This window comes from Ammospiza nelsoni, chromosome 8 (assembly GCF_027579445.1).
Source record: "Ammospiza nelsoni isolate bAmmNel1 chromosome 8, bAmmNel1.pri, whole genome shotgun sequence".
Lineage (NCBI taxonomy): Eukaryota > Metazoa > Chordata > Aves > Passeriformes > Passerellidae > Ammospiza > Ammospiza nelsoni.
Window position 1 is genome coordinate 21,428,939 of NC_080640.1, and position 16,322 is coordinate 21,445,260.

General features: G+C 41.1%; 1 protein-coding gene across 3 annotated transcripts in view; it reads right to left on the reverse strand.

The window, feature by feature from the left end:
• LOC132076409 (dual specificity protein phosphatase 13-like) overlaps nucleotides 1-10,626 on the reverse strand; it is a 28,278-nt gene extending 17,652 nt beyond the window's left edge. Inside the window, exon 1 of one of the 3 annotated variants that reach the window (XM_059477472.1) lies at nucleotides 10,392-10,626. In XM_059477472.1, coding sequence (XP_059333455.1) covers nucleotides 10,392-10,552 — 161 coding nt within the window. In that variant the 5' untranslated portion in view covers nucleotides 10,553-10,626. Of the gene's footprint in view, nucleotides 1-557; nucleotides 682-10,391 lie in introns of those variants that run through there. The other 2 variants (XM_059477474.1, XM_059477473.1) reach the window with 2 other exon arrangements.
• Between the last annotated feature and the right edge of the window lie 5,696 nt (nucleotides 10,627-16,322).

A 16,322-nucleotide genomic window follows, 5' to 3' on the forward strand; every position in this document is an offset into this window, starting at 1 on the left:
GGACATTTTTATAGAAATATCAGAAACAAAAACACTCCAGGCTGTTGTTCTAACCATTAAAAAAAAAAAAAAAAAAAAAAAAGAATTATGGAAAGAATATGTTTCAGGGCATCATCCAGCCTCTCTTGAAACTGTGCAAATTCACTTGGTGAAAACAACAGCAGACACAATGAAATGAGTTGTATATGAAGAACTGAGATCTCAAATGTGATATTATGCAGAAAGTAGAGTCAGTACTAAATAAGTAACAGCTCTATGTGTTACCAAGGGTGCACTTTGATTTTGATGAATGTTAAAAGAACCTTTAGCCTTGAAAATAAAGAGGATAATTTCTCTCTAGGCAATGGCTGCTCGTGAAAGCCATAAAATAAGAGCACTGGAGCCCTAATTTTATAGTGCTTTTTAAATGATTTTCAAATGGTCCAGCTGCTTTGTGCCACAATAGCACAAGGCAGAGATATTTACGCCAGCAATAACAAGCATGCATCAGCCTGCCCGGGCTGCTCTCCGCAGGCAGCCTGCAGGAGGTGAAACACACGTGGAAAGGTGGTACTTGCCAATGTGGATTGATCACAATCACACCATGGTCAGAGCAATCCTGGGAAGCTGCTTTTTCCACCCAACAACTGGATTGTTTTCCTTGTCTGTGTGTGGCTGTGGAGCGCAGGATCTGTGCGGCCGGCAGCGCTGGCTCTATTTTGACACTTGAGAGCCTGCCAGCAGTGCATGCCTCTTAGGCCATACTGTCCTTGGCACACGTCTCCTTCTGGAAACAGGAGGGCAGACTCACCCCCGGGTTACACTGCTGGCTTGGGGTGGGAGTGTCCACAAGGGCTGGTGTGGCCCCAGCTTTGGTGTTCTGATGCAGCACTGCATTACCTTCTCCAGAAATGCATGCATGTGGCAAGAGAACTCTGGTGGCAATTCTGCTGAGATGCTGAATTGCCACCAGCAACTTTCCCCAGGTATTTTACCTCTGCATATTTAGGACTTCAGAGTAAAACTACAGTTTATTTTCCAAACAAATGCTCTAAGATGAGAATTACCCTGGGGTGGTCTATCTTAGCATGCCAATTTGGGTAGTCATTTCAACAGTTCAAAAAAGTTTCAATTTTTTCTTTACAGTCCCCTCTCCTTGGCAAGACATTGACATAAGACAGGGTACTGAGAGAAATCTGCCTTCTGAGCCAGCAGAATAGGCTTTAAAGAGCAGTTCATTTATGAAATATTCCATTAAAATTAAATAACTTGTCTCTTTCCATGTTCACTAGTGCTAAAGGCACAGCAATGTTCAAGTAATAAGAATTTTGGTGGGAATGGGAAATTTTGAGCATGTGAGAAATGTCTAATTTATGGCTGAAAATTTTTTGTATTTGCAATAATTCTCAGGTCCATAAAGCTGGGACAGAGCTGGGCAGAGGGCATGGCAGAAAGAAGTTACCTCTGGAGAGTCCTCAGCCATTGAGCATCTATTGTCACCAGTGTAGAAAACTGTCTCCCATCTGGGTGACTTGTGCGGGTTGGGTAATATTTTCCCCTTTTCATCTGCTGATCCAAATCAGCAAAACAGGTTAGCATCTTTTTGTGTCCAGGGATATACTTAAGAGCTTTAATTTTAAACAGGGGCCTATTTTCTCTTGGAGTTGAGTTTTGAGCGTTTTAATGAGCAGAATGGACAGCAAATAAGGAATGTATCCCAAAGGAGTACCTAGCACATTTGCTGCCCTCATTTGACAAACAGATTGAGGAATGAAATGAGCATGCAAAATTCAGAAACATTCTATACCCTAAACAGAGAGGAAAAATAGATTTGATGTTAAAGCTTTAGGTAATGTTCCTTTCATCTTTATCTCATACTCAGATTGTTTGTCTGACATTTCTCTTTGTTGCTTTGTGTTCTTTTAATTTCATGAGTTTAGAGTTTATGTAGGTGCATACTGTATCTGAGTTCAGTATGTAAACCCTGCAACTTGATGGAATTGCACATGACTGGGTAACTCTTTGGATAGCATTGCCTAGAGGAAAGTGGCAGAATAGCATAAGGTAAGCCAGCATAAAGGAAGCAGATCTGCTTTTTCTAAGAATACAGCAAATAAAAATTTTTCCTTTCAGAACACAAAGGAATACACATAGTGCTGTTCCAGGCTGCACAGAACAGTGCTATGGTCACAGATTGCCTAAGTTTGTACTTTTGCCTCACTCGCATCTCATCTCATCTCAGAGATCCAATTTACAGCAGCTGAGATAAAGTAGCCTCCAGGGTATTACATACAGCCCTTTCATAAATCAAGAACTGCTTTTTGTTACTAGAGATCTGAGTCCAGAAACAGAAGAAAACACATGGCATTAGGCTTTGTAAATGGCCAACTGGCATGTCTCTGCAATAGCTCTTTGCAGCTTTTGGCTATTTCTCAAATGAGAAAATAACTATTTTTAGTTATTTTTGTTGTGCACTCTGACAAATCAATACAGAAAAAACTGAAAAAAAAATTTGTGATTTCTGACTGAGAGCTCAAAACTGTCTTCCCTTTTATAATTGCTTTTCTTCTTTCTCTCCTGTGACAGATGATACATTCTGACGATTACTAGTCTCTATGTGTGATCCTTGCCACTGGTGTGGATATGGTTTTGTTGGTCACTCCTAATCTCTCTGGATCCTGCTGTTTTCCCACATGCCAATGAAGACAATGTCTGTAAGTGGATAATTAGGCTTACCTGAGTGGTTGAGTGACATTTAGTTAATGCTGCTAAAGTAATTTGTGATTGCTTAATGCAAGTGCTGTGTAAGAGCAGCAGTTTACCTTTGGGATGGGGATTCGCCATTTGCCCTTGTTAATGCACACAGAATGTACAGAAATGTGCAACAAGGTCAAAGTCGACTGTGTCCACTATGAAAGCTCATGATAACAAGTAGCTCAGATTATCTTGTTGCCTTGTAATGCATTCCTGTCTGTAGAGCCCAGTGTCCACCACACTCTGAGACATTTTTTCCCCTTTGAGAAATGTAAGAAAAAGTAAAGTAGTAGAAGAATGATACAAGGTTGCAATTTCTGTATATACTCATATCTGGAAATGCAGAATTCCAAGTTATTTCACTTTTGAAAAGAAGTAAGTTTAACAGTTTTACTGACTTCAGTTGGCCAAAATCTCATTGAGGACTGCTAGTCCAAACAACCTACACAAATTCACCTCAGGAGGTAGCTCTATAACTGGACTTGAAATATGTATGTTGAACACACTAAGGTTTTAGCATAGCTTCTAACTGTACAATGTTTCTTTGCTGAAGTGATATTAGCTTTGCTGATCCTGTTAAATTCCAGTTAATAAACCTACCTGCTTAAGATCAGCATAAAGTTTGACTTCTGCAGGATATTTTACATATTGTGCCCTCAGCTGCTTATACAGCACTTCAGAAAACATTGTACCTTTAAACCCAAAGGGTCTTGGCCTTGGCCTTGGCCTTGTATATCAGCAATGGCTGATAGCCAGACAAATATTTAATAATCAGTTTGTTGACAACTTCAAAGTCCTCCAGGATGAAAGTCATCATGTTAAGTCAGCCATCCTTACTTTATTTTATGATATATTTAACTTGTTTAAAGATGCTGAACATCAGATTTCTGATAAAGGCATATGGAGAAATATTTCTTATAAAATACAGCATTAATTCTAGATTGATCTTTGATTTCCAAGTAGCTGCTCAGAAACTGCACATAAATGGTTCCACAGAAACAAGACGTGACAGTGTATGGTACTGCTCTGGGTTATTTTAGCTCTGGCACAAGTCCTGATGCTGGCATGGGCTTGCTCAGTAACAGAAACATCCATTGTTTATTAACTTCACTGAGTACTGGGTTGGGCCCTAAATGCACATACTCTCTCCATTCCTATCTCATGAAGAGCCCATGAAACCTCATTCTCAGGTGTTGTTCCTATTTGTTTTATTGATGTTGGCACAATGAAGAAAATTCCATCTGTAGTACTCGATCACCTTCCAGTTTCACTGTTTGGAGTCTGTAACTTGTATTTAAGCTGATATTAGTGATCAGCTGTTCCATTAACAAAGAAACCTGTTTACATTTTTATTTCTGTTAGCTGAATGTTCTCAAAGTTCATCTTTTCCTTACTACACATACACACTGTTGTTATCTACATATTTTGTCATTATATTCTCAACCACTTCTTTCCCCCTACAAGACAGAATGTGATTGAAAGAAACATTCGAGCATAGTTTGGAACATGTATATTCACAGGCATTTAAAGGAGGTCTTGAGACTGCACATAAAAGGCTGTCTAAAATCAAATGTTGCTGTTAAGAGAACACCATTTCAGTGATGTTTGTCTTAAATCTTTGCCTGTAGAATTGAGCCTGTCAGGCTCAATTCTACAAATCCCTGTTTCTGCACATGGTTCTAAGAAGTAATAGAGTTAATTTCCAAGTGTAGTTACAAGGTTTAACCGGAAAGGCAAGGGTCGGTTTCGCACTCTCCTGGCCAAGGCAGGAGTTCAGCAAAGCGCTGCCCATGGTTGTGGCTTCTGCCCGAGCACAGCCAGGCTCCGGCCAGGGCCCCGAGCTGCTGGCTGTCCCCAGCCGCAGGGCACAGGGCCACCTGCCGGCTGCCACGCTCCAGCCAGGCACATCGGGAAGCAGGCAGCCATCTGTAAAACCAAGTTTTGTAAATGCAGATTATTCCCCCCGTGTCACCTAGCTCATTTTTTGGCTTTGCTTTTTCATGGCTAAAAGAATGGCCACTTTAGCTGTAATCAGTGGGCAATCAGCAGGGTTTTTAGAATCCACTGTTTCTCTCCTGTAGGAATTATTGTAATTTCTAGATATTTCAACAAGTTTGCAACCTGATGATGGTGAAAAAACCCTTGTTTTGGCATAACACTGGGCACTAGGCCTGTTGAGTGCAGATGACTGCATGCTTTCTCTATCCTCAGAGTGAAACACACATCTGCACAGTTTTCAGAAATAGTGAAGTCTGCTGGCATTCAGAATATCCACAGATTTGTCAAAATTTCAACTGCAAATCAAGCTGTCATATAAACAGCCAAAATCAGAATACTTTTTAATGTGGAAATTTCCATTCTAGTTAAAATTACACCAAAAAAGGTAAAAACCAATTGTTCAATTTTAAGGCTGCTTAGGACCATGAGCCTGTCTTGTGCTTTGTATGGTAAATGCTGTAGCATTTATAAAATCCATATGTTGCACAATTATAAATTAATACAAAGCAATAAAAAGAGTCAAATTCTCTTTTAAATTGTTTTTCTGTGCAGTAGGTTCTTTCTTTAATGGATAGTCCTTTTGCTTTCTTCTGTGCTAATCTTGTCTATTTTAAGGCAATGAAGTTTACCAATGTTAATTATATAAAGTTGGACAGCATATGTTAATGAGCACTGTATTCCCCAGCCCTTCAGAACAGCTCAGCCTCAAATAACACTTACATATTGCCTATGTAGAGATTAGGCCACTCTTCACCCACGTGATTTAATTCCACCTTGCAGCTGTCCAAAATATCTGGCAGTTCCTGGGCAGAGGGAGTGCCAGGCTCAGACACTCCTGGGCTGACAGGGTCTGTCTTCAGGTGCTGACCCCTTTGGAGGCCTCATGCAGAGTCAGGCAGAGCAGGGAGGGCCTGCTGGCAGCCGCTGCTGTGGAATGCACAGGGAAGGTTTTGCTGAAGCAGGCTCTTCCTGCAGCTTGATGTTCCCAAGCAGGTGGCTGACTCTAAATACAGCTCGTGCCTTGACGCCTCCCTGGATTAGCTCAGCACTACGTCCCTGATGCAATGGGGAACAGCCAGAAAAATGAACCTTCTGCTTTAAGTGAATCTTATGCAAAAAAATGCTACTCCCATCCTCACATAAGCTATGGTGCTGTTCCTGCCAGCACAGAGCTCTCCCTGTGAAAGAAATGTCAGTGCAACCGAGACGCAGTCCCAAGTGCCTCATGTGACCCAGTTCTAATAATAAGCTACCAGGAAAGAGGGGACAGCACAGCTTGAGGGCGAGTTCAAAATAAACACCATGAGAACACTGGTCCTGGGCCTTACCCAAGGTTCACCAAGCCCACTGTCTTGTGCTTGACTGTGGCTGAAAGTGAATGTAAGAACACACAAGCATGAATTATATTTGTGTATATAATAATAATAACACTCTCCCAGCTTCCAGCTGCAGTTTATAAGCTTGCTGATCTGGATGGAGTTTCTAAGTATTTGGTAACCCTGAATGGATTTCTGTCCCTCAAAGATTTCCACTTCAATGTCTATAGGCTTTTACTCTCTGCAGCACCCTGTGGCAAGTGTTACACAGCTCATGAAAACCCCTCCCTTTCTTTCAGACCTGATTTCTAATGACTTCATCTGATGCCCTCGGTTCTTGTACTGGAAAATAAAAGGAAGAGATGTTTTCACTGGAACTCTACATGGGTCCCTTCAGGTGACACTGGTTTTGTGATTGCTGTAAGCAGATTTAAGTCTGCCAGAGCTGTAGTGGGGACAGTTCCTCTCACTTGCACCTTCTCCCAGGTTGTGTAGACCCTCTTGACAAATGTGTATTTTCTGAATGAAGTGCCACTGGGGAGGCAGTATTTTTCCTTCATTTTGGTTCCTTAATATAACTTGCCAAACTAACGTTCAAAATACAAGTTTTTATGCTGATAGTGGAAAGCAGTGAAGTACTAATGTCATGTCACATCATGATGTGAATTATGGATAGTGTAATTGACAGGTGAGGAGGTCCCTTTTCCTCTTAGCACATTGCAGCAGACAATGCTTTCTGTTTTAAGAAGTTACAGGAACTATTCTTCTGCTTTTGCTTATGTTGACTGGAAGTTTTCCCCCTGCACAAATGTGCACTCAAAGTAAATCTGTATATAAAGACACAATAGAGGCAGGCAGGAAATATAAGCAACACTGACTCCACAGATTAAAAGCACTTCTGTGATTTGACAATGCCCTTGAAAAAAGTTTCTACCTAATTCAATCCTTCCACTGAGGTAAGTCATGCTTACAAGATCACTACCATGCCATTGGTGGCATGGATGCCCAACTGGCTCAGCTTCACTCTGTTGTTCCCTTCCCTGCCCCTGGTGAAACAATACTCTCCCAGGATCAGCAGTATCTTCAAGAGCAGGTACTAATTTACAACAGGAGCAGCTTTCACAGCTGTGGCTTTGTAGGACAGATGCTCAGAGGCATGCAAAACATTATCCTGATGGGAGGATTCCATTAATCTTGCTCACATATGTCTAATGTTGCCCAGCCTAAAGCCATTAAGATGCATTATTTCACTCACATGAATTTCAGATTTTTCAATGCTGTGTCTTCAAAAGGTTTCCAGACTAAAACCTACTGTAATGTGAATGAAGTATAAATTATAATGAAATATTAACTCATATAAATACCTATTAATTTTTATGGTGAACTTCAAAGCAAACAAAGCTCCTCCTCCACTGCTTTGCTGCTTTGTGAGGTATAAAGATTGTCCTAGCACTGTTAGGTTTTAAAATGTGATTTCCTATTTGATCTTTCACTGATCAGTGGAGCTCTTCTGCAACATTTAGGAAAATCTCAACAGTCAAACTGATGTCTGAAAGGATCTTAAATGTGCTTATTTTGCAAAGCACTTGTGTACAGTGAAATAGGGAGGGATTTCTACATTCCCCTAAATGCTAGGCAGAATCAGCATTCATGTTATAACCTCTGAAAGAATGAATAAGGAAATGTGGTCTGGAAAGGAAGAGGTTCAGCTCCCAAGTCACCATTATATTAGTCTTCTAATAACCTTGCAAGTCTCTTACAGCAGAGAATAAAATTATCAGAACTGATGCTTCAAATGCAAACAAGCAAGCAGGAATGTATTTACTTAATCTGTCAGGAAATCTTTTAAGGTCAACTAATCAATAAATCCAACCAGCAGCAAAGGGCAAAACCAAATTTGATCATCACTTCATGGTTCACCACAAGGTAACAAGCTAATTTTAAGGCAGAGTGGTAGCATGAATTTCAAATGCTGTTGCTGTATTAAAAATCACATTGGTTTAAGTACTGATTAACTGGTGACAGGAAAACTGACATCCTCAAAACATCTTAAAACTAATTTGTATCAATTAGGCCAAGCCACTGATGTAAGCTAAATGTCTACCTGATATTAAACCACAGGTGATCCAAAGCCACTGACACAGAACTGATTTGGGATAATTTGGAGTGCAAGACAACTGAGGAGTCCAACTTACAAAATGCTTTGAAGACATGACATAGTCTTTTTAACATCCTCAATATACTACATGATATACATTATCTTTTTGAAAACATATTTAACAAGAAAAGACTCGTGGGGTTTGCTGACCTAGGCTGCAGAAGTATCACAAACATTTATTCTGATGGTGTGAGTCTTGTGGCTGACACACCATAATATTTAGCAGACCAGAAATAGAGGAACGTTTCTGTAGGAGTGCCTGGGCTCTTAATAAACTGTCCTTGTCACATCATCAGGCCTGAAACTGAAACACTATTTTTTTCTCAGGAGAACATGCATGTGAGAATTGTAACCAAACTGAGAAAGATTATTATGTTACACTCCCAAATAAAGGGGACTCAAACATCCTTTACAGCTAGATGCAAATATTGAACTTGCCCCTGGCACAAGCAGAAACCAGGGACAAACTTGGTCTGTCTTAACCACTCCAGCGGATTCATCCAGTAGCACCTCTCAAGGCACAGCAGTTCCACCCTGTGCAGTGGTAATGGTGCTGCTGCTGGCTGTGCTGGTTTTGGAGGAACTGAGCTATCAGAATTAATCCATTTATTGTTCTCTTGGCCAATTATGTCTATGCATAATTGTCTTCATTTTTGTAATGTGCACAGCTGTTCTGAAGGGTGAAACTCAGTCAAGTGAATGTAGATGGGGTTGCCTGTTCAGCAGTCCCTCCTTTGTTCCAGTCCTTCCTCTGCCGTAGCTGAGCATCCAGGTTTTGCAGGTGCTTCAGAAAACCACGGTTGGGTGAAATCCATCGATGCTCCTTCACTGTCTTGATGGCTTCAACTAACGGGAGGTGGTGATTTATCATGAGATATGCTAGGACTAGAGAAGCTGATCTGCTTACTCCAACTGCACAGTGTACCAATATTTTGGCTAGTAAAAAAAAAAAATGCAACCATCAAGAGAAGCAATACAGTGGATGAAGTTTAATTTAAATGTTTTTCTCTTCTGATAAATCACGTGAACTGCTAATTAGTTAAGTCTAATTTGCCATTGTTACAGTCACTTGTATGAGAAATGCCATGAGACCCCAAACTGATTTCAGAAATACTGGTAAATCAAAGAAAACTCTCTCAGAGTAATGAAGCTGTTCTGTTTGGACCATGAGGAAAAGAAGACCCATTAGTTTCAGCAGGCTGGCTTATGCAAGGAAGAATACTAAAATCTGCTTCTTGGAGGCCCAGCCTTGCAGGCTCTGTTCACACAAGAGACTCATCTGCAACCTAGGAACCTCTTTATACAGGTGATTGCAGAAATCAGGACATTAGTCTTTTTATTCATTTGTTCTTGCAATAAGACAGTCTCAAAAGAGGGTGTCCATTTCCAATGCATGTTTTTGCTTCTCCACTTTCGAATGAGCTTTACCTTCCAAATTATTCTCTCTCTCCCTCCCAGGCTCTCTCCTGCACAGTTCATCTGTTTTGTCACATCAGCTCTTTGGGATCTAGTCAGAGCTATATCCACATACACAGCACTGCCTTCTCCTGCCACCCACCGTACAGGTGACCAGCACCTGGTAGGACACCATGCAGTGACTTGTCCACCACTGAGCTTTGTGGAGCTGACCTGTTACATGAGGCTGCTGACATGCATCAAAATGTGACCAACAATCATTCCATACCTCCTGGTGTGTTCAAGGCATTGTGGATAAATTGTGCAGCAGAGAAAAAGAACTGGCTGATATCAAAGCTTGGCAGGTCATGGGCTGGTACACCATAATAATCAATGGTTGCTCCATAAAAGTCCTGGCCTCCGTGGCTGTATGATGTGCCATGGGCAGCATTTAAAACATGGGTCACACCCATCTTCCACAAAACAAATCTATTGTTTGCTGTTACTCTAAGGAAAAGACAAAGACAAATCAAGATGGGTGCAGTGATATTCACAGAGCAGAAGCACTGAGATTGCATCTCCCAAACCACTGCTGGAGGACCAGCCTATGCATCGATTCTAAGGGCTAATGGAGAAGGGAATACCAGCTCAGTCATAATTTTATCTCGGAAATCGTGCTGTCTGCAGCATAAACGACAGCAATTAACAAAACTATGAACTGTCTAAAGCCGCACCCATGAGGCACACTAACAGAAGGTATGGCAGAGGTATGTCCATAAAGCTGTACTTACAGGTCCCCTAAGAAGAGATTAGGCCATACTTCATCAACGTGATTGCAAGAGGGCCGCCCAGTGTTCAGGAGCTGCTCTATTTCCTTGAGGGAGGGGACATCCTCCGGGCATGTCCCAGCGCCTTCAGGGTCCGGGCTGTCCGGCGCCCCTGCGCCAGCCATGCTGAGATCCGGGGCGAGACGCCGCTCCCTCCCGCCGGCCGGAGCATGGGCACAGGGCGGCACAGGGGCGCTGCCAGCCCCGCTCGGTGCCGGGGGCGCTGCGAGACGGGCTGGGGCAGGTGCGGGCAGCCAGGCATGCCTGTCCCAGGGCTGGCCGCTCGCCTCTGCCCTGCCCCGACCGCCACAGCCGCTGCAAACACATGCGGGTACCAAACTGGGCATTGCTGGGTCCAGCCTGCCTCTCTGGGCTCGTCTCCAGAGCCGCACTGTTCTGCCACGCAGCAGCCTTGCCCGTGTGGCACAGCCCCTGCCCCCAGGACACGCACTAACCCTGTGTGACTGTCCCCAGCCGTGTCTCCACACAGCCACCGAGATCTGGGCATTCATCACTAGCAATTAAAACCTGATACAGGAAAAATAGCAACCTGTCCCAGTAACAATTGTCCGTCATTTAGTCAGAGGTGAAAGGGTCAGAAATACACCAATAGGTATTTCACCAGGAGGTTAAATACCAAGTGGATGATGATGATGATGATGATGCCACTGATAATCAAGGGAAATTTATTTCTTGAAGCTACTGTTTTTTCACAAAGTGAAATTATCTGACATAACTGTACTTAATTTTAATATTTTCTATTGCAGTCCTTCACTGGCTTAATACAGTACACCTGCCACACATTGCATGATACCTCCCTCTTCTGTTGATAAGAGAACAAAAGCCAGGAGTGTAATGGTTATCAGGTGAAACTTGTAAGCCACTGAGTTAGTTTATATAGGAAAGTCTGGTGAGCCATAAATTGCAGACCCAGTCTATATGGAATTGTAGTATTAGTGCGTCTTTTCAAGTACAGCAGTGCCTATGCTTCTGCAGGATGACTCCTAGCAGGGGCTGCAAAATTGTTAGTGGAGCTACAAGGTAGAACAAAAAAAATGGTGATGCTTTTCCTCTGTAAGCCTGGCAGTCCAGGAGAGAAGGTGACCCAAGAGGAGAAGCTTATTGCTAAGAGTTTCCCCTGTAGAAAAAAAGGTCATGAATAGAAGGAATTCGTGGTCAGGTCTGAGCCACCTTCATTCCATATGCATTGACATACTATGATGGATTTGCTTTATTTTATCAAGAGATACATCATGGACATTTCAAGCTGGAATGGAATGTATGTATGGAATGGATTTATGTACTAAAATCTGGACTAATTAAGAGATGAGAGATCATCATAATACAATGCAATAGTTTCCAGCATCAGAGGAAAAAACCACATGCAGCAAGGGAAAAGAGACTTCGTATAAAATATTTCATGAAGCAGAAATTACTTATACTCTGTGGTATTTAGGGAAGAAACTGTTTAAAAGCTTCTGGTATACAAAGAGACTTCTTCCTCCCCACTGCCATATATGTTCTGACCTAAAATAATGAGGGAAACTACAAGTACCACTGCTGCAGTGCTTATTTAGAGAGCATAGTGGGACAGGCAGCCAGGCTCTGCTGTGGGTCAGGCAACCAGCTGGCAGACCCAGCAGAGGAGAGGACTGGAAAAATGGCTAAAGTTCTATTTCAAGCACTATGTATATGCCTTTAATACATTACCTTGTTTTTCTCTTTTGTTCTTGGGTTTGTAGATGTTTCAGTAAAATACTGTGCTTTAAGCTGATTGATGAGTGCCCGTGAATCAGGAAAATTAACTGACTGAGCAGGTTAAGCTGTTCAATTTAGTTTACTTTGCTCAGGTTTCTGGGTGGAGACTCAAGGTGAGGCTTTACTATCAGTTTTTTATAAATGTAACCCCAGCCCATTTGTTGCTAATCAAGTTCTGTGAAAAAGACGAAACTCACGGCTAGGTCTAGCCCTCTTCAGCTGTAAAACTTTTATTGGCCTCTCCACCAACTGCAATGACTAAGAATTCACCAGTTGCAATGACTAAGAACTCAAAGTTCATCTGTGCTATGAAAGGTGACAGAAAAGCAGAAACTCCAGAAAAGTAATCCCCAAGTCTTTTGTGCCTCGAACATTTGTATGCATAGCATCCATCTATTTCAAAACTTTGCCATTCTATATCTAACATCTTCTAAACATTTAACAGTCTGCAAATGTGGCTTTGGTAAAGTCACTGAACTTTTTTAGCCAGGAGTTGCCTTTGAAACAGACAGGAGGCAGAGACCTGGCTTTCAGATGGATTTGCCTCTACATCTGTGCTTCTTTTCTGGCCCTTTCAACATCTGCTAAGAAAGGATGTAGAAAGCAAGACTGATATATGGCCACACTGAATGGAGGCAAATTTAGCACTCTGTGCAGGAAATACTTTTTTGAGATTCCAATCATTTGGTGGTTCATCTGGCTGTTTGAATGCTGGGCAACTCTAAACCAAACATTTGTGTGCAATTATATATGAACAGTAAACAGCTGCTATTTTAGCTGAAATTAATGCATGCCTAATCTTGGAACATGCAACAGACATCATTGTAACCAGACTGTGCCTTTGTGATTGCTTAGAAGGTAGCACTTGGTACAATAATCTAAATCAAGCAGTCCCTGGCTAATAATGTATTAGGTGGCAGCAGTGTAAATTGCCATGGGGTGCTCTAGTAGCACATGGCATTGCCAGGAAATTGTGCAGCAGTTGGAAACAGGAAATTCATGGTGGCTCTTCTATTTCTTCCCTTGGAAATACTCATACCAGTTCTAACTGATGCCATGCCATCTCTCTACTGAAAAAAAGAGGCAAAACCAGACACCTTTCACATACCCTAAAAGAAAGCAGTTTTTATAGTGAAAATGTTACAGCATGACAGTTCAGTTAGGATTTTATAGATTCAGTATCTCCAGCTGCAAAAGGGTTTTTCTCATTTCACTCATTAGCCTGTTTTCAGGATTGATTTTTAGGATGGTTAACTACTGAAGAAGAATAGAAGTATTTGAACTCTGGTACATTTTGAGCTACACTGAGTGAGTAAGTGCGACACATTTTCTGGTGATCCACCACAAAGTTTTTCACACATGGAACAATTTTGTCTACTGAGGACATGGAGTTTATTATTTTTCTTTTTTCCTTTATTATTCTCTTCTAATAAGCATGTTTTCTGTCTTAGAAAAATGATTATGGTTCACTACTTTGGTTAGTCCTTAGGCATTCAATCTCTTATTCTTCCATTACAGAATTAAGACATTTGAAGATAAAACAGATGTGTGTGAAAGTTCACACGACTGACCTAAGTATGCTTCAACTGAAGTACAGAGATTGTGAAGCAATTATAAGGCAGGACTTGATCTGTAGAAAAATGAGATTACCAATAACCCCACCCCAGAAAAAGGAAAAAACATTATTTAAATCAACTAGCACTTCTAGTGAAAGATACCCCCCTTGCCATGTTGTATTCTTTGCTGAATAAGAATTTTCATAAGCAATTAATTCTCTGTTCAGCAGACGCCCTTTTTTTTTTTCTGTGTAGGTCCTTAACGTTTGAGATAGATTATTTCAAATTATTATATGCTAACAATATTACTTAATGACAATGTTTTAAAAAATAAAAAAAGCCCATTACATTAACACATCTAATTTTCCTTTGCTCTATAATATATTGTAATCTAAGCTAGTTGGGAATTTTCAATATAAATTTCCTTTCTTTTATTGCATTGTCAGCCTGAACATTAAATCAATATAACCATTTGAATTGAATAAATTGTTTTCAATCTAAAGATACATCAGTGTTATTACACATTTAACATTCTTTTTTTCCTTGGCAATCCACAGTTGTTTTAAAAATATCTGTATCATATAATTTGTCATAAATTCTCAAACTGACTTGTCAGCACTGGCACTGCCTGTCAAACTTACATCAATGCCTTCATGTCACATGGCATGAAGTGGCATAAGTCAAAGTGACAGAATGAGGTTTATTGGAAATTTCTGTTAAATAAAGCACCAACTATTTAGATAATTCACCCTTTTAAAGAGCATCAAATGTTAGCAAGGAGAAGTAGTTTTCAGTTTTGAAGTGCAACAACTAAGCAGCTACTACATATCTAAGTGTTACAAGTTTTAAATTATGTTCTTTACTTTTCTTTGCGATCTTATTTAGTAATTTTCAAAATATTTCCTAGATGATGAAATTAGAGCAGAAAAATGACATTAGCAGTGATAACTTGAGATAGAAACTGACCATCAAGCCTTTTTCCAGTGCTGAAGCTCACAGAATCAGAGATTAATTAGAGTTGGAAGGGATCCGTGGAGATCATCCAGTCCAACCTCTCTGCCAAGGCAGGGTCACCTAGAGCAGGTGACACTGGAACCATTCAGGTGTGTTTGGAATGTGTCCAGAGGAGACTCCATGCTCTCGCTGGGCAGCCTGTTCCAGTGCTCTTCCAACCTCCACATAAAGAAGCTCTTCCTCACACTGAGGTGGAACTTCTTGTGCCTTTGCTTATGGCCATTGCTCCTTGTCCTGTCACTGGGCAAATCGCTTCTGCAAACCAGCCCAGCAGCCTCCACAGCCAGGCCTGGACTGCTCTCCTCTCTATATGTCTGTCTGTCTGTCTGTCTGCTTCACCTTTGCTCTGGATGCAGCTCTTGGTCAGGGGGTCCCTGCATGGAAATCTGTTGCTGGAATAACACACCTTAGGACCTGTAAACTTCAGATAGTCCTGGAGTAACATGCATGTCTAAATCCAGCTCATTTTCCAACCCAGACTAAAAGTCTGGAGACAGAATTTGGAATGTAACATTTAGGTGGATTGCTGGTTTTGCCACAGCACAGGGAAGCAGGGTTAGGAAACTTCTGCTTCCGTTTTTGTTTCCTTCCTGGAATCTGGTGAGCTGGTAGACCCTAGTGCATGTTTATATGTAAAATAAAACAACAAAGCCATAGCACTGTGAACAAAGCAGCAGTTTCCTGGTACCTCTCCTGGAAAGAATGAGATCTCAAATGGTGAGCTAGCTTCAGGGCACGTGCTTAAGGCTGTCACAGTGACCTATTCTATGATAAGACAGCTCCGTAGCCTGCTACAGTTGTTTTTGCAGCAATTTTTAATTTTAGTTTGTGCTTATTTTTACATTTTTGGTTTAAACCAGTTGTTCAGATAGAAGCAAATGCAGCCATGTATTGTAGACTGTACCAACTTGGCACTTGGAAGTGTGCAAAAAGTTGTGATTGACTGGCAGTTGGTGGAGAGGAATTAATGTAAAAAACAGTAGAGAATGCACATAAATAGAGAAGCACAAAATCTCATTTAATTTACTTGCCTTGCCCTCCTGTAATTTTGTTTTCCTTGTCAGATACATGCTAGGGGTTTTTGAATATAAATATGTGTAAGTAAGAAAAATTACTGGAGTAAGCAAAATTACTTCAATTTTCAACCAGCTTTATTAATTGATCCATTATAAACAGGAAGACAAGGTCCATTTGATTTTTTTCAGATTTACATGTTTGTGTTTGTCACTGGTGGATTCAGATTCGTCAGTTTTTCATTTAGTGCGTTAACGGCAAAGGAAAACATTGTGAGGACTGAAATTGCGCTTGATTCCTACATTGTTTGCAGATACTGCTAAACTAGCAAAGACGGAGGAACACACCCTCCAACTTCAGCAACTCATTTGGGGAAACTACAGATCATTTAGTGTAAAAAACAAAAGCGGGACAGAACAGACTGCATAGAGATAAGCATCTTTGAACCAAGGCTTGTGGAAAGGAGCAGATGTTCTCACGCCTTGAGATCTTCTTCACAGTTTCTCTTCTGAATATCAGGCAGATAGACAGTCCATTACAATTGAGATAGCAC